The 21,100-nt window shown below is 48.7% G+C and overlaps 1 protein-coding gene across 5 annotated transcripts in view; it reads right to left on the bottom strand.

Moving 5' to 3' along the window:
• Positions 1-2,288: 2,288 nt before the first annotated feature.
• The window catches only part of LRRK1 (leucine rich repeat kinase 1), an 84,951-nt gene continuing 66,139 nt past the window's right edge, over positions 2,289-21,100 (bottom strand). For all 5 annotated transcript variants that reach the window (XM_080397557.1, XM_080397554.1, XM_080397555.1 and 2 more), the window contains 11 exons: positions 20,605-20,854; positions 18,995-19,161; positions 17,687-17,884; positions 16,736-17,013; positions 16,353-16,547; positions 15,381-15,532; positions 13,665-13,782; positions 12,227-12,343; positions 6,312-7,147; positions 5,636-5,737; positions 2,289-3,780 (listed from right to left, as the gene is read on the bottom strand). In XM_080397557.1, the coding sequence (XP_080253683.1) occupies positions 3,603-3,780; positions 5,636-5,737; positions 6,312-7,147; positions 12,227-12,343; positions 13,665-13,782; positions 15,381-15,532; positions 16,353-16,547; positions 16,736-17,013; positions 17,687-17,884; positions 18,995-19,161; positions 20,605-20,854 (2,591 nt within the window). In that variant the 3' untranslated portion in view covers positions 2,289-3,602. The remainder of the gene's footprint in view (positions 3,781-5,635; positions 5,738-6,311; positions 7,148-12,226; positions 12,344-13,664; positions 13,783-15,380; positions 15,533-16,352; positions 16,548-16,735; positions 17,014-17,686; positions 17,885-18,994; positions 19,162-20,604; positions 20,855-21,100) is intronic.

Here is a 21,100-nt window from a genome sequence, read left to right as displayed (position 1 = left end):
TGGGGCAGCCCCAAGCTGGTGGGGTCGGTGCACCCACAGTGCGGAGGGCCCCAAAGAGCCCTGAGCGAGCAGGAGGATGTGGGGCCCCGGAGATGGGGGGGACCAGCAGTTTGCATCCGCATCATGCCTGCACCCCCAAAAAAACATTCAGGCCGTGCCCCGAGCCCTGCCGGGACCGGGGTATTGGGCACGGCAGCCGTTCCTCAGCCCAGCGCCTGCCCCTGCACCCTGCCCACTGCACGGGTGCCAGCGTGAGCGGTCCGTGTCCAGATGGTCATTGCACTTCTTCCTTCTAAAGGAGTTAAAAAGCAGCCGAGCCCTTCGGGGGACACAGGGGTGCAGCGTGCGGCTCCTGCTGCGCAGGGGGCGGTGGGCTGAGCGGTTGGAGCCGGGGGTGCTGGGCAGCCACGGCTGAGCAGGGGCTCCAGCACCGACGGCTCCATTAATCCCGGTGGCAGCAGGTCCGGCGCGTCCCACCGCTTCCTCGGTGAGTAATTAATGGCCCCGGCACCCACGTCCCTCCCGCTGCCGCTGCGTGGGGTTAATCTCATTTGAGAGCATCCGCTTCCCTCCCGGCGCGGGGCCCTTTCTATGAGCTCCCGCTGCTCCCAGACAGGCTGGGGCAAACCTGACGCTGACAAAACACAACTAAGCTGCTTTCTGCTCCGTCCTCGCCCGGCTGAAGGACTAACCCCCCCTCCAGGCCCCTGCTCAGGCTTATTTTTAGAAGCTGAAATAAAATAGCGGGGACTGTGGTACACGCAGCTCCGCCGGGCCAAGTGCTGGTAACGGGTTTTATCGCCAGCGTCGGGGGGCTCAGGCAGCCCCTTGCCCCCAGGCTTTTGGGGCTTTTCCTGCCTTTGGCCTCGACCCCGTCCCTTTCCCTAGGGACGGATGATGCCCCTCATCTGCCATCGGTCCGGCTGGGAGCAGAACAGGCTTTGCTGGCCTGGGGAGGCTGGGAATGAGCATTGAAATCTCACTCGAGCTGTTTGAACTGGTGGGGTTTTTTATTTTGTTTTTAATTTCTGTATGGTTTTGCCCCTGGGGATTTATTCCTGCAGCACGTGCGTTGCTTACTTAATGGAGCCTTGTGCTAACGAGGTTTCAGGTTTGCTGAAGGGGGAGGAATTTCATCCTGATTCCAAGGTAGCAGCATTCAGGCTCTCACGTTGCTTTTGGGAACCCACCCCCCTGTTCCCCCCAGGTTTTGGGACACTCTCACACCCATCCCTGCAGCAGGGACCTCTCACCCTTCTCCACAGGGCCCCCCAAGCCCAGCTGCCATTCTCCCTGCGGTGCCCGCAGCCTCTCGTCCCCTCGCAGCCGACCGTCAGGACGGGGCCGGTGAGGGTGGCAGCGAGGTCTCCGCTGCAGGGACATGGATTTCGGTGTGTCTGGGGGAGGGGGTGTGCAACAGCTGCGTGCAGCGGCCCCGCAGCGCGGCAGCCAACAGAACAAAGCCCCTTTTGTGGCGGGGCCCTGGCTGGTGCCCACCGAAGGTTTGGGAGAGGCTCTGGCTGAGCCCCGCGAGCGCTGGGAGCCCAGGGGGGCACGGCCCCACGCTGGCTTTGGAAGCAGCGCGGCGCCCAGGGGGTTCCGCTCGAGAGGGACGATAAGGAACCGCTGCGGCTATTCCAGATGGGATTTTCTCAAGAGAAACCGCAAGGCTGAATGGAAGTACGAGCTGTTCTATAGCCCCTGTTGGGGCTTCATGGGTCATGGAACAGTACGTGTGTGTAAAAGGGGTCTGGCACCTGGAGAAGGCGACTGTGAGCCGGTTAGACCCCAGCTCAGGTGACAGGGCTGTGCGTGGCAGCCACGTGCAGGCTTCGGGCTGTGCAGCAGGGCAGGAGGTAGGTGACACAATTTCAGGGAAACGCAGTTAATTAGCCCTGACAGACACAGACACAGAGCTACTTCACAGCTAAGCCCGAGTCAGGATAAGCTCTCGGGGCAGCTGTGAAAACGCCTGTCAAACCGCAGCTGCCGGGAAGGGCTGAGCCACCTCCTCCCCGTCCCTGAGACAACAGGCAGGAGAGCTTGTCCCAGTGCGGGAGAGCAAACTGGGATGCAGTGGTGCTGCCATAGCTGCTTCACAAGCTGCTGGAAGAGCCTCAGGGGGATGGAGACAGGCAAGGCCGGGTAAGGAGACACTACCTGCAAACCCAATTCAGGCTGTGCTCGTCAGCAGGACCTGTGCTTTAATCAGACACTGCAAACCCCAAAGTTCTGGCAGCTAAAGCAGGCACAAGTTGCCAATAAAAAGTGCCACCAAAGCAGTATCATCCTGGGGAGGAATCTGTTTATTTTAAGATACACTCTGTTTCTGAAGAAGGATATTTTAGCAGCCTGCAACAGAAATGTGAACCAGAGGGTTAACCTGCCCATTCGGCCTTGGCCAGCCTTGCCGATGCTCACACAAGTTTCCTTGGATAGAAAACAAAAAGGTCCAAAATTCAAACTGTACACCTTTTTACAGGGTGCTTAGCCAGGCTCTTTTTACACTGCTGTACATGCTTGGGATAACTAAGTGCAATTGTATTCAGAACCAATACATCACCTCGGGCCACTAATGAAGGTAAAATAAAAGCTGTGGTGAGCGGAAGCTGCACAGATACACAAGCAAATCAAGCTCATCATGTTCCCCACACCCCATGTGCATTTACCAAGAGAAAGAGTGGAGCAAAGACAGTTTATAAACCTTCCTGGCCACAGGGCTCCCTTCTCTTACCCCAGGAAGTATCTGTCAAACCGAGTGGCTTTGCTTTGTATCAGCTCTATTTACAACTGACTTTGCAACAGTGCAATTAAGTAGCTCACTCACGCACCGAGATTGTGCAGTATTATCGGCAGATTATTTTAGGCTCTCTCACAGTAACACTGTAACGCAATAGCTTTTAGGAACCAGAAACACAGTGGCCAGCCAAAGCTTATTGCTGGTTCTTAACACCTGGATGTCTCTACACAGCAGTCACAACAGGGGCTACACCTGAAGTAGCCTCTAACAAACTTGCAGGAGGTGGTCAGTGGCCCCGCGGCACAGGGCATCCAGCAGGTGCATTTCTCCCGGGAGCAGCGTGAATTAGCCCACAGCGAGCCGCGCTGCCGGCCAGCAGGCAGCGGGGACTGGAACGTGCTCAGGCTCCCAGGAAAGAGCCCGCTGTGGTTAATGGAGCTCTCCCAGCTGACAAGATACACTATAAAAGCAGCAGCAGCAGCAGCAGCCAGGGCATGCTGAAGGTGAGGAAGGAATGTAAAATGGGAAGAGGAAACTGGAAATAGAGGCATGAGCAGAACTGCAGCCACCTCCACCTTCTGCTCTCGACTACTGCAGGGGAGGGTGTGATGGAGCAAGCGAGTGGAGAGATGGTCCAGCTCCTGGGCTCAGCCCTGCCCTGCTCACACCAGTTTCTTCAGTCCCCGAAAGCCCTGATGGGGCTGCAGCCATGGAGACCCCACAGTGCTCACTAGCAGCACAGCAGACGCACGCTCCCCCCACGCACCCCTCGTCCCATGCCTCTCCGGGGCTGTGTCTCGGAGTCCAGGCGTGCTCAGAGCAGGATGCTTTCACCGAGCCTCGGTTCCCAGTGCCACAAGCACTACCTTCTTTTTCGCATGCAGGTTTCAAGCCTTCCCAGCTCTTCATAGGCCTGGTAGAAAATGTCAAAGTCTCTGGCACTCCAGCCCCTCCAGACAGCCAGGCACCACTCCATGTTTTCGTTCTCGAAGCAGCACACAACTGTGTCCTTTGCTACAAGAGCAGCATCCACCAGCGTCCTGGGAAAGGAAGAAGAGAGCAGGGAAGGGCATTACAGCGGAGAGCAGCTCTGCTAACACGGCACACTGCTGCTCATCTGCAAGACACTGACTCACAAGCTTTCATTTCCAGCTATCGAATCTCTTTTTTATAAGCTGCAAATCCTTGAGAAAGGAGAACGTAACGAAAAGAGGGATCAGAAACTATGTCAAGGCAAAACCAAGTGGCTCAGTGACATGTGAAAAGATTTTCAAAGGGATTCAGGTGCCTAAACACGCAGGTGGGTGCTTAAGTCTGCTGTGACATTTTGAAGTTGCTGCTCATATCCCTATTTGCTAAATCCAGACTCTTTTGCCTGCTGCCAGCTGGGCACTTTCAGAACAGCTCTGTCGCGCCCCAGCTAACGCGCTGCCCAGAGCTTCTGCAACCTGAAATACAGTGTGGAAGTGGGATGGAGCCCAGCTGTGCCAGCTTAGGGGCCAGATCAGCAGGCATAGCTATGGCAACAGCCCAGGGATGCGCAAGGTTCGTGCAGAAGCAGTCCCGCACGACAGCACCATGTTGCATGGGCTTCCCTTCATGGTCTCCCAGCACGTTACCTGACCAAACAACGGGGTAAGAGCAGGCCCTGCAGATACCCCAGAGGGAGGTGGCCAGGCAGAAGATGACACTTTTGTCCTCGCAGGGTTAAAGGGACAGGAAACCAGCCCTCTCTGACAGAGGATGGGGGAAGACCGGCCCCAAACTGTTTCTCCAGAAAGGCCCCTAGATGGGGAGCACCAGCAACAAGGGATGTCCTTGGCAGCTAGCTTTTATCACAAACTGCCCCTAAGAAGCCACCTCACCTCCCTACCCTGCTCTGCACTTGGAAGGGCTTGGAGGAGGCAAGCACTACTGGTTGGGCTTTATCCTACTGGGAAAACAGGGCGAGTCAATGGCCATGGTGCCTGAACCAGCCAGGCTGTGAAGCCGGGCAAGGCTGAGATGGCCATGTCCTCACTTCATTTGGGGAAAGCAATACCAACCTAACAGTACCTGCAAACAGTAAAGAGAATACTCCGCTCCCAACTAGCTGATAAAGACACTCAGTTCACAAGCAGAGGGAATGGCAGGAGCACTTTGATCTCTTTGTTTGTGTTTGCCTCGTGGCAATAAATGATAATTTATAATCTTCAGCACTGCTTAACCTCCATTTCTTTGGACACAAATAGTACAATCCCAGCCTGGTGTTTAAGTGATCAGCAGAAACACCCCCATCTCTCTAGCAGGTATTTATTTACTTGGACTCTTGTTCACTGTATGAAACATTTTAGATTAATGTATATAACTGCTCTCCCCTGGGCTCCAGGAGCCTTCCCCCAGCCCGTCACTGCCGACAGCACAAAGGTACTCATTTAGAGCAAGAACATCAACGTGATCCACGTGAATGCAGCCACAGACAAGCACTGCGCTCTGCATAAATACACCTCTTGTTCTAAACGCAGGGGCCGAGTCTGCCAAGCTCCACCGATCTTCTGCCAGGTGCCCTCAGAACACCAGCAGTCAGCACCAGGTAGGATCAGACCGGTGGTTACTGCATTGTGCAAGACACTCCTGCCTGTCTCGTTATGGGGGTACTTGGCCTCTGTGGCTTTTGGAGACCAGACCGTGGTTGCAGTGCCTTCCCCTCACCATCTGTCAGGCTATAAAGAGCGTGTACATGCCTCAGTGTGCAACCAGCTAGTGTGTCTCCTGTGGCTGGGACCTTTTCAGATGCTTCTGGAAGCCAAGAGGAAGCTCCCAGGAGCCCCCGGAGCCCACAGAGCCACCCTCTGCCTCCTAGTCCCCTTGTGCCCCCGGAGACTGGTGTGACAGGCACTGCCCGGTCAGCCTCACCCGTACGGAGCCAGTTCCCCCGCCTTCAGCACGGCAATCACTCTGCCCCGCTGGGTGCCGGATTCCTTCTCCAGTCCAATAACAATGATATCCCCTCCTCTCCTAGAAAAGAAACGAGGGACATGTCACATGTACTCGGCAATGGGGACTGCTGACAGCTGAGGAAGATCCACGCTGGATAGGGAGGATCTCTGCTGCACTCCCTCCTGCAGTTACACGACATTTTGCAGGGAGAGGGGCACTGTGATGCCACGCAGGGGCATCCTGAATCCACTACAGTGAGAGCCCCCACGACAGGCAAAATCAGAGTCCCAGTGGTTTCCAGCTCAGCAGGAGGCAACAGGACTTGCCAGGGTTGCATCTGAGCAAGGAAGCTGCCTGCTGTTCTTTGTTGCTTCAGTAGCTGGGGAAACAGGGCTTTGACTCTTACCGCCTGCCTTCTCATTCTGCTGGAATCAATCCAGCAGGACCTTAGGTGTGGCCATTCTGCTTAATGCTAGATACCTTTAAAAGGGGGTAGAAAATCGATGTACCATTGTACTGGGAGCAAAAGTTCTTCATGGCAACTTGACTTTCTGGCCAGGTGAATCATACTGGCAATGCAAAAGTTCCCGAACCAGCCTGAGCTGATCTCAGGTTCAGCCCAAGAGGGATTTTGAGGAAGTGACCCGCTTACCTGGGGATCCATATGAGGTCTTTTACTGGAAGAATCTTGACAGCTTGGAGATGCTGCATGCTGTCACCTCCAGGCACAGCATCATGATCCAGGGAAGGCTTCAGCTCATGAAATTTGTCAGACTCCTCAAAATCTGTGGAGAGTAGTGCACTGGAAGAGCTCATGGGCGAGCTGGGTAGGCTAGAGGGGCATGGGGTTACCCTGTTAGGAGGTGAGGAGGAGTAGGAAGACACAGAGCAATAATCTGTGAGCGAGTCCTGGTGGTTTAGTATCTGGGTGCCAACCTCTGGGCTGTAGATAATGCTCACATCCACCAGCGGGTTATTCTCCACTGCTTTGTGGTTCACAGGTGCCGTAGCGGGGATGGCTGCCGAAGGCTGCTGGATTGTAAACATGTCTCTGAGGGGGCTGCAGTCTCCGCAGAAGTAGCGCGCACAGAGCTGGTAAGTGGTAACGTGATACATCACCAGGAAGTTGCTTTTATCATCCAGACACCACACCACCTCCTCCCCGTGACACTCGGAGTTGCAGGCGATGGATGTGATCATTGATGGCGGGCTGAACGGCTCCAGCCTCCTGCTGATCTCCATCATGGCACAGTCTATGATGAGGATGCCAGGACCGTTGCTGTACCAGACCTCCGCTCCGCTGTTGGTGATCTCCATGGCCTTCACGGGGTACGGGTTCTGCCGGGGATCGTCATCAGAAATGTTGAATTTGGACCTGTTTGCTGTGTGGGAGCACAGGTAGGAGCAGCTGTCCCCTGGGATGCCCTGGGACACTGAAAACACCGCTACAAGTCCATCCGACAAGCCAGCCAGCACCACATAAAAGTTCTGCAAGAAAGAGAGAGCAAAATCTCCATATGGATTCTTTACTTCTCTGCAATACAGGAGCTTTCGATCCCAGAGACTCTGGCTGCCTCTCACAGTTCTACAAGTACACTAGTAACTTATCTCAAATCACTCAGTGATAACATCAACATAAAAAGAAGTGATTACATAGGAGCTGCTGCAGAGCCATACTCCTCTCACCCAGTATTACCTCTCTCTTTATTGGCAAGGGAGGACAGATGGACCTGGCAGCCTGCCCCGAAGGTTAACAAACTCAAGCTGGAGTATGTTCAGAGACAGCCATCACAACCCTAAGAATCCAGCTGTAGAAACCTGGCTCATTTCCAAAAAGGAGTAAAGCTATTGCTATCAGTGTAGGTAGGAGAGAAATGGAAGAGATGCAGTAAAAACGGAAAGAGAGGGAGGCAATCCTCTCATAATCAAGTGCATGCAGTGATCGCTCTGCATCCTATGCCTGCTGCTTTGACAGCACCACTCTTCCCAGGGACATGCTCTGGGTCTGGGACCCCTGGCAGCTCAGAGACATCCCAGCGAAGGGTGCAGAAGCAGCAGCAGTTCAGCAAAGCAGCTGCCAAGCGCCATGAACAATTAATTCTACAGGTAGTTAAAAACCTGCCCCTAAATGCACAGATGTGTTGGCTGCGGAAGCTGTGGCCGGCGTCAAGCTCTGGTGCAGTGCTCCGCGGCACTGCTGCAATGGATGCCGTCACGTCGCATGGACAGGAGCCGGTGAGAAGGCCATGGCTCACTGGGTCTCCGACCCCTCCAGCTCATCACATCAGTGCAAAATGCTGTTAAACAGACTGGGAAATGGATCCCTCGGGAACAAAACTCCCCATGACCTTGGGTCTGTACCAGAAACTCCCCCATCTGTGAAGCAGATAAAACAATACCTACCTCAAAGGCCTTTCTATTTCCTCCCCGTGGAGCAATAAATTCTAAAAAAAGACCCTTTGCCCAGGGCTTTTTGCTGTTGTTACAATCTGGCTGGACTAAGCAAAGCAAAACCAACAGAACCAGACTGAGCGCTGCCAGCTGAACCGACACAACCTCAGCCCTCCGCAGCAGCCCCGATGTGGCAGAGAGCCCTGCCTCCTGGGGTGCCTGGGGCGCCAGCGACTCTGCCCACCGCTGCAGCATGGGCCGGGGACTCAGCATCACCCCTTGTTGCTCATAAATTAAGGGAAAGCCGGTGCCCTTCCAGGGATCTCAGCTGTGCCAGCCCTCAAAGGTCGCTCCCAGGCTGTTTAAACCCATAAAGGCCAAAATCAATCCAATGTGAATTGCTCTCAGATAGCAAGGGGCAGATAGCACAGGGGTAAGTATTAGGTTAATTGATAGCACTGTTTGCAAGGCTCATTAAGAGTCTTGGACAAAAAGACACTATCTGCATAAAAAGTATGAGTAAAGCCATGAGCGTGCTGAGCCCGTATGACTAATCCAAATCACAGCAGAATTTTACTGTAATGGGAAAAACTAGGGAAGCAAGTGGAAAGTTGTGAAATGGGACTTGGACTTTAACTCAGTCTAGTCCCAATTCTCTAACCACTAATTAAAAGAAACCCAAATGACCTGCAGCGTTCAGTGCCGTGTCCCCGCTGCCATGTGGATCTGGTGCAAAAGCTCCTGGATATGGCTTTGCCAGGGAGTTGCATCAATAGGTTGGCACACGGCACAACGCTTTACACAAGCTGGGTTTTGGGTTACTTTTTCTTTGGAAAGGAGTTTGATTATTTAAACCAGAACAAAACAAAGCAGAACAACCCACATTTCGCTGGTGAAAATGGTCCAATTTTCCAGTCCAAAGGACCCTGAACAATAGGTATTTCCTACTAAAAATGGAAAATATAAATTGAAATGGAAACATCTGAAATTAACCGAAATGTGGGTACGTCACCTGAACTGCTCCTAGTGTGACACAGGACACTATTAAAGTCTTCAGAGATGTCTCTACTTTTGTCTCATTCGATTTGAAAATGCTGAATTATCCAAACATAGTCTTAATAAAAAATATTTTGATTTCTTTGATTAGTGTCAGCTACCGCAGAACAGAATCCAGATTCCCTTTTGGGTTCCATAGGCCAAATTTCCACAGCGCTGAGCAATCGGCACCATAACTGAGCAGAGCTGCGTCAGCGATCCCCACCCAGCTTTACTGGTAATACCAACTCTGCCAAATTCTAGCCTGTCTGGCACGGCACAATGGTGGAAGCAAATCTGGAAGATGTTTTATGCTTTGGGTCACTTATTGCTCACTGCCTTGGCTATCAGGACCGGTTTCTATCCAGCCTATCTGTTGTTATCTCTCTGTTTAAGGAACAAGGAGTAGGAAGTCAAATGCTGAGAAATGCCCTTAACCTGCCATCCCTTGCCTGACTGAGACAAGGAGGTGACCCCATTCACAGAAGACCACGGCAAAGGCCACCCAGCCATGGGTGCCACTGACTCGCCAGACTTTATTAGGTGCTGGTGCAGCCAGGCAGTGAGACAAAACTCTCCAAATCAGGGTATTACAACAGTGACCAAAGGCAGGCAGGGCAGCAGCCTCCAGAAACCTTAAGTAACTTTCTCAGAATTCATTTTCAACATTTGGGCTCCACAAAGAGCCAACAAAAACACACAGCAACAAAACTGCATTTGAAGTCTCCGTCCTGCCAGAAGTCCCACTGTGCCAGGGAGGAAGGCCTCTGAGCGGGGCTGTGATGGTATGTGATGTGCAGGAGATGAGCTGGCACTAGACGTCCTGTCCTCGCAGCTAAGGACAGCACAAGGCTTGGAGCCATTGGGACGGCCACTGCAAGCAGGTTAAAAAAAAAAAAAAATACAGCCCCCGACACCACAGCCTTGGTCACCTCCTCCTCTCTTCCCCGCAGGGTCTAGCACTGCTGGCAGCAAACGCCGTGGCAGGCTGCAGCCTTTAAATGTAGCTCTTGTTTTCATATGTTCCAGGTTTTTGCAAGAGGCCAGAGGCTTGCACCCATTCAAATTTCTCTCTCCCTCAACATCTCTTTGTAAGAAGATTGCAAACCAATTCAGACAGCATCTTGTTTTGCTGCTCTTAACCTGTTTGTTTGCTCATTTGGTTTTTTTCTGGAAGGAAATTTGCTGAAAATTTTATTGTTTGCCAAAACCAATGATACTGGTGACAGAAAGCATACAACAAAAAAAGCTTAAATTGTACAAGGCTTTTCCTTGGCTGGCGAGTTTTGGATTCTGGGCCCCTTTCTGCTGCTTTTAAATTTCCATGATGCTTCCTTTGGATGAAAACCCAAGTTTTGGAAACTATTTCTTTTGGATCAGTCTTCCCAAGGCAGTCGTAAAGAATTCCCCTTCCCAGCAACATCCCTCAGCAATTCTCTGACTGCAAGTTACCTCACGTCTCATCAGCTAAAGGCTTTCTTCCCAGGGAAATGCAAGCAATTCTCCTCTCTGCTGGGCAATAACGACTGTGTGATAGCTCAGATACAGCTTACTGTGCCATACAGAAAGTTTGACAAGTGTAAGTTTTCCACTTAGCTTTGCTGGATGAACTGGCTGTTTCAAAAAACGGTTTAGTTTCTTGCCAGCCTGGTCTGCACATCCCTATGGCTGCTGCTCTGGCTATTTCACTGCCAAACTCATTCATAGAAAGGAGAGAGGAAAAAGTAAGTCCAATAAACTAAGAAGGAGTGCGCCGAAGGGATGTGGATTTCTGGAAGGTTGGGTAGGGTCGGGGGAGGAAGGGAGGTGTCTAGACTCAATATTACTATTGTAGGGCCTGGCATTATTTATGACATTTTCTAGGCAAGCCACAAACTGAAAATAGAAACCAGGAGACATAAAGCCACTTGTAATCTCTGAGGAATGGCTTTGCAAGCTGTATGACAGTGGAAAAGCTGAAAGTGAAAGACTCGTTCGACTGTCCCGGACAAAACCTCAGGCAGCATGAAAAAGAAATTTGCCCTACACATCAGAAATGAAACTCCACGGCACTGAAACGCTTCAGGTCTGGGAGCCAAAGCAAGCCAACAGATGCAGTCTCCCAGCGGGTGAAATTCATCCCCGTGCCAACTTTACATCTATGCCCTACTTTAGTCCTACTTACACCATGTTTGGAAGTGAAGCAGTACACCTTACACTAACCATCTGCCTTGGATCCAGTCAGCGATGCGGCAGTCCGAGCAAATGAGCCAGAAATGGACAATAACTCAGAACAGGCGTGCGGTATAAAACAGCTCCACTGTCACTCCGAGACCTGCTCCATATTGCGCTTTTAGACACATACCAGTCTGCTGGCATTTGCAAAAACTACACAGCTACCAATAATGTCGGAACATAATTACATGTTTTCGCTTAAGGTGGCTGTAAGCAACCCGGAGGTAATTTAGCCTGAGAACAGTTTTTATACATCTCCCAAGACTTGCCCGCAATAGGCAGTCATGTCAGATTTCTCTTGCCCGTAACTGGATGTTAGCAAATCCAGAACTAGACAGATAGTATATAACTTCTGTTATTACCCATGAGAGTAATTATCCATATTACCCATAAGAGCTGTATTACCTAAGTGTTCTCATTCAAACCCAAAAAAGGAGCATGGCTGAACCTAGATAATATTTCAAGATGACTGTGCACACCAACGACAGCGTGCGCACACACCAGGAAAGGACTGGGTACAAGAGCTAGGATATAACCAAGTCCTGCATTACCAGTTAATAAATCTCCATTCTAATTATTGTTTCTTGTCCTCTCTATTTTGCTTGATCAGCCTAAACCTTGCCTTCCAGTGATGTGGAAACACAGCTGGAAAACTTCCTTGCAGAGGAATGTGATCTATTTTGACTATTTTCCCAGCAGGCTTGGAAGTGCCAGCTTTGGTCCCCTGACTCAGGTTCTTGCCCACACCTCTGTCTTCTGGCAGAGGCACAAAGACCTGCAAACCTCCTCGCACTGCCAAAATGTTCCTGGGCATTGCAAAGTCCTTCAACACCAGCTAGTGACAAGCCGCGCAAACTCTGGCAGCTGGGCCCAGCTGCAGACAGCTTAGTCTTACTAATGCCCCTTTTCCTTTAGGTTCCTCCTTACCTTTTTCACAACAGGCATTACTAGAAAGCAGCTCACAGTAGCAGGAGTGTCTAAACCCTTCTGTGGAGACTTTAAAGGACACATGCCCTGCAATCCATACACAGAAATCTTCTGGTCCTGTGAAAGAGCACAAAAAATTCTGTAAGTCTCAATCATCTTCCATGCTTTTCATATTTTGTGACCTGAACAAGATCAAATTGGTTCCAAAAGCAGTTTTTACTTGTATTTCTTGATATCCAAACCCTGGGTTTCTCTTTGTGCTCCCTGGAAAGCATTTGCCCCGCCTGTGGGTAGAAAGCAGGTGCTGCCTTCCCCAGAATAAGTTGTGGGCAACATACGCACGATCCAAAAGCCACCAAAACCACCACTATAGGTGTTTTATCACCACACCTAAAAGTAGCATTTGACAACCCTGACTGCATAAATCCCAAACATTCCAGGATAATTGAAACATTGTTTTATGTTACTTTGTATTAATTTGTCAATGCAAGGAAAGCTAATTACAGTGTATGTGGAATTACACCTGCTCTACACCTCATAAATCCACTAAACTGATATAAAGCACCTGGTTTGGGGAATAGCAACACATTTCATTTTGATCAAAAAGTGGGAATACAATGTTTTAAGATTATTGAAATTTAACTATTATGAAAAAAAATAGGAATATTCGCACTTTACTTCTACTTGGGGACCAAAAAAGTCAAAATATCTTATTTTCCTATGGGGGAAAAAAAAAAAAAAAAAAAAAGAGTTCTATCTTGTCACTCAGTTACAGCATCCATGCTAGGGCGGAGTGAATGAACCAACACAAATTATTTATTTAGCAAGTGTGGCCTTTTTTCCCCCAACTCTGACACACCAAACTTCAGGAACATTTCAATTTGTTTCAGCCGTTTTTTGTTTGGTTTGTGTCAAACAATTGTGTCAGAACCGGCTGACGCTTAACGCAGCCCTTACGGGTGGACAGGGCTCCGAGGGATAAACCAGCCGTGCTCTCTCACTCTTATCTTTTTAGCTGCAGTTTTCCCCGGTGAACACAAAACTTGGGTACCCATTTCCCACCGACTTGCAGATCCCTCGGGGCTCTTTCAAAACCCCACCCTTAAACACATGGTTTCTTTCACTGCTTTATCGCTTACAGATAAGGACATTTCCCAGATGAAACCCTGGGTAGAAATGCTACAGTCCGGAGAGTTTTGCCTCGGAAAGCCGAGGTTCCCACGATCACTTTGAACACCAGGAGGCACGATTTTGATCTAGGTACCAGCTATGTAACAGGTAGAAACAATACACAAAGAGAAAGCAGATGCAAAGCCTCCCTGCTTATCTGAGATGCCCATCGTCTCACTCTTAGCTTTACTAATTTCTTTCTCTTAATTGGTATCTCTTCCAGTGAGGCCCCTCTTGAGAGGGGCACCGAAGTGCAGGCAAGGCTCACCTCTGTGGCAGCCCAGAGGGCATTCTGGAATTTTAGTTGGCAGCACAGCTTCATTCCTGGGCAGCTCATCCTCTCCACTTCTATGACTCCCTTCTCCGGACTCACCACTGTGTAGTTTCTGAAAGGAGCAAACAATAATTTCCTACTGCCAACATTCAGGCTCCACACTGCTACAGGATGGGACTCGGCACTTTTGGCCAAGCCTTTAACGCGACCGTCCAGATGTGGATGAGGATGCAAGGATCTACACCCCTCCAAACGGTCATCGTAAAGGAAGAGAAATACAGATGTGCCACGGCTGGTCCTCAGGGGGCAGATACGCAATTGCTTCTGTGAAAATTTAAACTCAGCTATCTGACTTTGCACGGAAATAGATTAGGAGAACTTACATGGTCTGTTACTATAATTCAGCTGTGAGACAAATAGCTCCAGCTGAATAGCAGTAATTAATAGCTGGGAGGTCTTAGCCCATCTTGCCCGTTAGTTTCTCAGGAGAGTATGTGCTCGTTCTCCAAATGCACTGCCTCAGTATTATCTGGCTTCATTATTTATTCTAGTAAATAAACAGAAGAGCATGATTCTTCCAAATAAGAGCAAAGATCTGTAACCTGATAAAATAATTTATAAATATGACTAATTAATATTTTCGTAAGTAAAAGGTTTTTGTTCATTTGGGGTTTGGGGAAGTTTATTGGGTTTGGGTGTTTGAACAATAACTGGATATTCACAGCCACATCTGTGAGCCCCAGATGTTTTACCAACTGTGGCACAAGCAATTACACATCCTGAAATCTGTCACATATAAGTAATTTGTTATTCAGCAGTCTCCAGCAAGTGGGACTGTCCAGTCAGGAAGCAGATTCACCGAGATATATTGCTGCGAATATTTGGACAACATCCATGCATTCAAAATACATCTGTGAGTCCCATGTGTCTCACCAGTTTTAGCAGGAATAGTTATACTGTCTGCACTGAACGACTGACCAGGCACCACAAACAGCAAAGCAAATTGTTCATGAACAAACCATGTACCTTTCCCGTTAGGTTAATGGTTACAAATAATGAACACATTAATATAAAATTTAGATCAGATTGTGCATGTTTCCAAATAAGATCGGGGCTATAAAAATCAGTAACAACCATAAAAATAAACCTAACTAGCCACGGGTCACATGTGGCTGAGCAAAATACCATCATCTCAGTCACAATTTAATAACATTTAAAGCACATGCCTTTTCACTATAGCACACATTTTACTGGTAGTATACACTTGGATGCACACACAGCTTCAGGCATGTGGCTAACTCCCGATGATTTCAACAGGATTTAAGCATGTGCTTAATTGCTTTGCAGAACAGAGATGGAACTGCAGCCTCAATTAGGAAAGGTTTAGTGTTAAATGGTCTCATTAGCAAAGGCAGAACACATCTGTTCTCATGTACAAACGCTTCATCCTGTGTGTGTGAATCATTACACTGCCCTAATCTTCTCCTCATATTAACTGAAGCAGAGTTAAGCTCATTAAATATCCTTTATAAAGCAACCACTGTTCCCAATTAAAGGAGTTTGGAAAACTGTGTTCACCGTCTCCTTGGCATTCACCCAAATTCACTTTCACCTTCTTTACCTCCCTCCCAGAAGCATAAGTGAAGATGCTGAAGGATTTTTACTTAAAAAGAAAAAAAAGAAAGAAATTACTAATGTGAGTCATCTCACCTGGTGTCTTCCTTCCCATCCCAGAACACCACAGTGTACTCCTGTCCTTGGGAGCAGAAGAAGGAAGACTGCTTCCCACAGGATAGCAGGTACATAAATGTTGCAAAGGTAGGATCTTTCATCTGTCCTACCACAGAAATGGCCAGTGGACGCTGTGGGGGAAGGAGAATAGAAAGACATACGTCACACGAGACAGTTGGAGGTCTAGATGAAATAAAAGACTCATAACAATCATTATTGATTAAAGCTAGAGAGCCAAGAAGTAGGCCTACTTCAATAAATGCTTCTGCTGCTTTCTCAAATCTGCATCAAATTCTCCTTATAAATCCCACCTCACTGGTTCTTAGCATCCTCTGTATCTCAGACACTGAAGCCAAATCTCTTCTGTACTTCCATGGTTTGGTCTGTGACTCCTACATATTTTATTGATTAATTTCTTCAGGCTGACGAGTTTTGGAAGCTGACCCACTGTCATGACAGTGTCTAGCTGTTTGTGAGTCAAGCTGGCCTTTGAAGGACAACAGCTCTGAAACACCAACTTGTAATTAATCAAAAACGTAACATAGCATAATCCTTTTCTCATACTTTGAACTCTTTTCTTCCTCATACCACTTTTTATAATCTTGGGGATTTTGAAATCTTTGTAGTTACACTGACAGCAGGATGCTGTAGCTGTTTCTGGAAATTATGGGTAATGTCTTGCCCTGGTGAAATCAATAGCCTAACTGCGATTGACGCCAAGGGACCTTCATGTCACTGCAGATGTCTAAGGCCACCAATCTGCCATCATTTTGTTCATAAAACTCTCATTTAAGTCAACAGAAGTGCTGGGCCAAATCAGCAGGAGGGGTAAATGCGCAATTGAGCTGTTCTGCTGTAGCAAGAGCAAGCTCAGCTGTCCTGTGTGAAGAGGGCTGCTGGATCCTTGTAGCTACAAATCAGAAAGCACTGGTCACGAGGGTTGTCTTGTACCTTTTCTGGCTTAGTGTCCCAACACTCCATCATGAGTGCCTGCATCCTATATAGCTGCACCTCTTCTGGTTGCCCAAGAACAGGACGGATCCCTTTAGACAGCTTCTTTGCAATCTGGAGCTGGTGTTGTCCTAGCACAGGCCGCTGACCAGACAGAAGCTCATACAGGACCATCCCATATGAGAACATGTCAACCTAGAGCCAGAAACAGAGACTGAAAACCAGGGCAGAGCTCCCTTGGTAGGTGGAGCAGAGAGCAAGGAAGACCACAGCGGGAAAGCTAGTGCTGCAGCACCATGCCTGAGGGAATTCAGCCCCATGCACGAAGCCAGCCACCCACTGCTGTCACACAGGGGCTGCCCCCAAAGATGTACCACAGTCACCTTCTCATCGTAGACTATGCGAGGTCTGATCTCAGGAGCTTGGTAGCCCGGCGTGCCTTCCACACCAAGTGCGCCTTCGTGGAATGACTGCCGGGAGATTCCATAGTCAGAGAGTTTGATATTGATGTGTTCTTTAACGTCCAGGGACCACACCAAAATGTTGTCTGACTTCAGGTCGCAGAAGATGATGTTCTTCTTATGCAGGTAGGCAAGGCCTGTTACAATCTGATACGCTATTTTGTGTGTCAGCATGTGCCCCAGTGGCACAAAGGAAGACCCTGGCACAAAGAAACAGCCTGTCTTCAGTTCCTGCAATAGCAATAACTGCTTTTTTTTAATCTTTTTTTCTTTCTTTTTTAAACTCCAGAACAATAACTAACAACCTTTTAAAACATCACTCAATGCCATCATTTGAAATGACACTGTTCGTGTTACTATACATGTCTGACAGTTCTATTAGATGCTTTTTTTAAACCCTTTCACTTCTAGACCCCTAAATCTTCTGGTGAAAATTAGTGTTTGACTGAAAGTTGACACAAAGCCAAGGTGCCAAGAGGGCGAGATGGCCTCAACCTATCTTGGAATTAGTGTCATTCATTTGACAGCAACAGAAATACAGATAATTACGAGAGAATTTAGAGCGCCAGACACCCATCTGCAGGGGGAAGAACAGAGCATTACCCACGCAGGACTGAAGTGAGATGCATTTCTTACTAATCTGCAGAGAAATTGAAAATCCAGGTCTCCAAAGTAGTTTTGAAAATCCTGCATCAATTTTTACCCGGCTCCCAAAGGCACAGTTTAGGAGCAAGTCCATCCCTCCCACTTCCCCTAGTCTGGAAAAAAAAAATCCCCTTCAGTAAATCAAGCAGTAATTTAAACGCTGTTGACCATTTGCCACTACCATGACCTGGAGAGTGAGCTCTCCCAGGAGGGACACCCTGTTTTTACCTTTGGCGTTTTCAGACAATACAGTGGTGAGGCTGCCCAGAGGGGCCAGCTCTAGGGCAAAGCAGAGAGGATGGATGCTGATGCCAATGAGGGAGACGATGCAGGGGTGTTGCAGAGAGTGGAGCATGCTGGCCTCCTGGCGAAACTCGGAGAAGTTCTTCATGGCATCCATGGCTCTCAGGTGTTTCAGCATGGTATCTGGCAAGACACATGAACCCCTTCTCACTCCCCAGCTGAGAAACAAGGTCAGAAATAATTTGGAAGGTGCTAATCACTAGGCTAATGCTGCAGGAAGAAGGCAGCTTGTGGGGTCATGCCAACAGCAAGGCTTTAAGTCGCATTGTCATGTTGATGCATGAACTTATTGGCTATATGGCTTATGAGCTTATATGGCTGTCTCAGGAAGAAAGTGCTTCCCTGGTCCTGTAACACCAACCTCAAGTGCGACTGGCACACACTGTTCTCACAGGTCACCTGGATGATTTTGGAAAACTCGTGCTGTGCTTTTTAAAGTAGGGACTCTCTGGGTGTGGATGCCACATCGCAGACCCTTTGGTGGAAGGAGTCTTCCCTACCCTTTCCCAGATGCTCTGCCAGAAGAGGGACCCTTCACAGTAATTGTCCTTCTGCTATCGGACACCACAGGCTGCTCAGGCAGGTCTGCTCTTTCCAAAGGTCATTTGTCACTGGGGCAGCAGCTGGCCTCCTCCACAGCTCAGGGGTTCACTACATCCTTTCCTAACAAAAATGAGGAAAGTGAGGCACTTTCCCCTTTCCTTTGTCCACGGACTGAAGCTCTGCTGGAAACCTGGACAGACAGCATGTGCAGTGCAAGAGCCTGTCCCTGCCTGGAGGAGCTGGCAGGATGAGAAGGATTTCCAATATGCTTTCTGTAGTTGCTGGCACAGATGGAGTAAAAGACTTACTCAGAAGTGGAGACCCACAAGTCCTTCATGCAAACCCATGCAAATCCAGACTTCGCATTGCCAAATAGCTTGGGAACAGGAGATGAAATCTTGCCTCCCATCCCACCTGAGGGCTCTGCCTTGGCACCCTGTGAGTCCACCCACTGACCTGCGGGAGAGAAGCTTCCTGCAGTGCCAATGACCTTCACTGCCACAAGTGCTTTCGTGAAGGACTCTAAGATGCAGCCTCCTCCTCCATGGAAACACATCAGTTTTGCTATATACTTCAAAGCTGTATTTAAACAGGTGCCACCAGCACTTTGGAGAGCAAAGGCTCTTTGGTCTTAAGTTGGGATCGCAGACCGCAAGAGCCGATTCCCAACACTGATTCTGTGTACTGTACCTGCAGCTGAAGTAGGAGAACCCTTGCATTTTTTAATCTGAAATCTCTTCACAGCCACTGGTTTTCCTTGGTATCGTGCCCGATATATAACGGTTCCACTTCCACCCTGGCCAAGAACATTGTTTTCATTTTCACTGCATTCCAGTTTGCTATTTTCCAGGAACAGTCTGCCAAAAAGAGATTGGAGCTTTTTAATTAAAAGTTTCAAAGACATTGTAAATGAATGTTTTAATGTGTTCACATTTTCACAAATCCCTAATAGGTTCTTGTCTAATCTACTGAGAGGACTGGATCAGCTAAACTACCTGGGTCATCTCAGTATACTCTCTGCTGGATCATGTTGTATAACAGGTTTCTCAGAGAAAAAAGTAATTCGGGCAAATAAGCAAAAAAAGATTTTTACTAGTTTATCCCACAAGAATCAAACAGATCTGGAAAGCACATAAGCTCCTTTTCCAAGCAGATGACACAGGTACAGATATTTGTACCATTTATCTGTATTAATTATTTTTTTTTGCTTTATTTACCTCCTGTTCCTCTTTTTCTCCACTGGGGCAGGACAGGATGTTCACGAACAGCCCCACACTCTGAAACCTGATTATTCAAATCAGCTTACTGTTTCCAGGCTGTAATTCATCATTTCCCTGCTCTTCCAGAGACTACTTTTACAGCTGTTCACACTTCAAACTTCTCCACTCGCCTCATGCCCATCAAATAGATGTCTAGGAGATCACATGTGAGGAGGGCTGTCATGGCGAGCTGATGGGGTGTTTGCCCCATCATAAAATGACCCCAAGAAAGGAACAGGGGCCAGTGGTAGCACAGAAAGCTCTGATAGCAGCCAACAAGACACAGTTGGTCTAGAGGTCTCATGGCTCTGTATTGGGCACAGAAAGGTCTGAGAGAGTGTGAACCAAAAGAGACATTGGTCTCCTCCCCTGCCCGCTATCAGGAGGTCTCTTGCTCTACACGCTACGTAATAAGGGGTGTAAGACTGAACCCATCTGGGAATGCAGTTAAGCAGCTTAAGGATCTGGCAGCACCGCTACGGGTAGGGAAGAGCTGTTTCAGCTGTTCATGACTGCCACACTACTACAATACATCTGACAGCCCTCAGCTGAGCAGGAACCTCGATTCAATGTGAATTCTCTAGTGGTCTCTATATAAATTCACTCACCTACAGACTCTTCAAAACTAAAGGCGATTTCAGTGCCAATCTTGTGACGAAGCAGCACTTCCTTTTGGTTTTGCCATATTAAAATCTCCTTTCTGGGTTCCCAGAAAGACTTTGCCTACAGAAAAGCTCTGGCCAGAGTACTGGGCAATGCAGGACAGCTATGACTCAAGAAAGAGACCTTCGTATTGCACCACAATGATCTCAAAGGATCCCCTGAAGCGATGACTCCGGTCAGCACACAGCAATTGTCTAAGCAAGTATGCTGACCACCAGGAGTGCAGTTTAGGATGAATTGCCAGAGTAGGGATTGAGAGCAGATGAATTTGTTTCCTGTGGTCAGTATGTTCCTCTAGCAGAGATGACTTAGGAAAAAAACCCAACTGAATTACATAGGTACACTGAAACTTAACCAAAGGCTATCAAATAACATTACCTGGCAGGAAAATCAGTCATGAAAAGCTCTGGGACCAGCTCTTGGAGAGAAACGGGGATGTCAGGGTGGTTAGGACATGTGATGTAGTCCAGTTCAATGGCAGTCAGGACACAGTCCTCCATGTTAAAGTACTGCACGTCCTCCGCCTTCTCACCACACTCATTCTCCTCCGGCTTGGAAGCTGCGCAGATGTGGCAGGGCACATACTGCTCCATCAGCAACGTACCGTCACTCTCAGTGGCTGTGAGCGCTTCAAAGCAAGCAAGCAAACAGAGAACAACATAACCCACACAAACTGAGAAAGAACAACAGCTCCTAGTGCATTCAACTGCCTGTGGTCACTACCTGGATCCACTGGCTGAAAATGGTCACACTCAGGAAAGCAGCAATTTACTGCAGTGTATTGACTGGAATAACAAAACAGCATTTTGCAAAATATACACAGCCAGCCAGCACTGAGGAGACAGGACTGCTGACATAACAGCTGCTCTGCTTT

This window comes from Falco punctatus (assembly GCF_963210335.1).
Source record: "Falco punctatus genome assembly, chromosome: 7".
In the NCBI taxonomy this organism is placed as follows: Eukaryota; Metazoa; Chordata; class Aves; order Falconiformes; family Falconidae; genus Falco; species Falco punctatus.
This window is presented reverse-complemented; position numbering and strand designations above follow the sequence as displayed.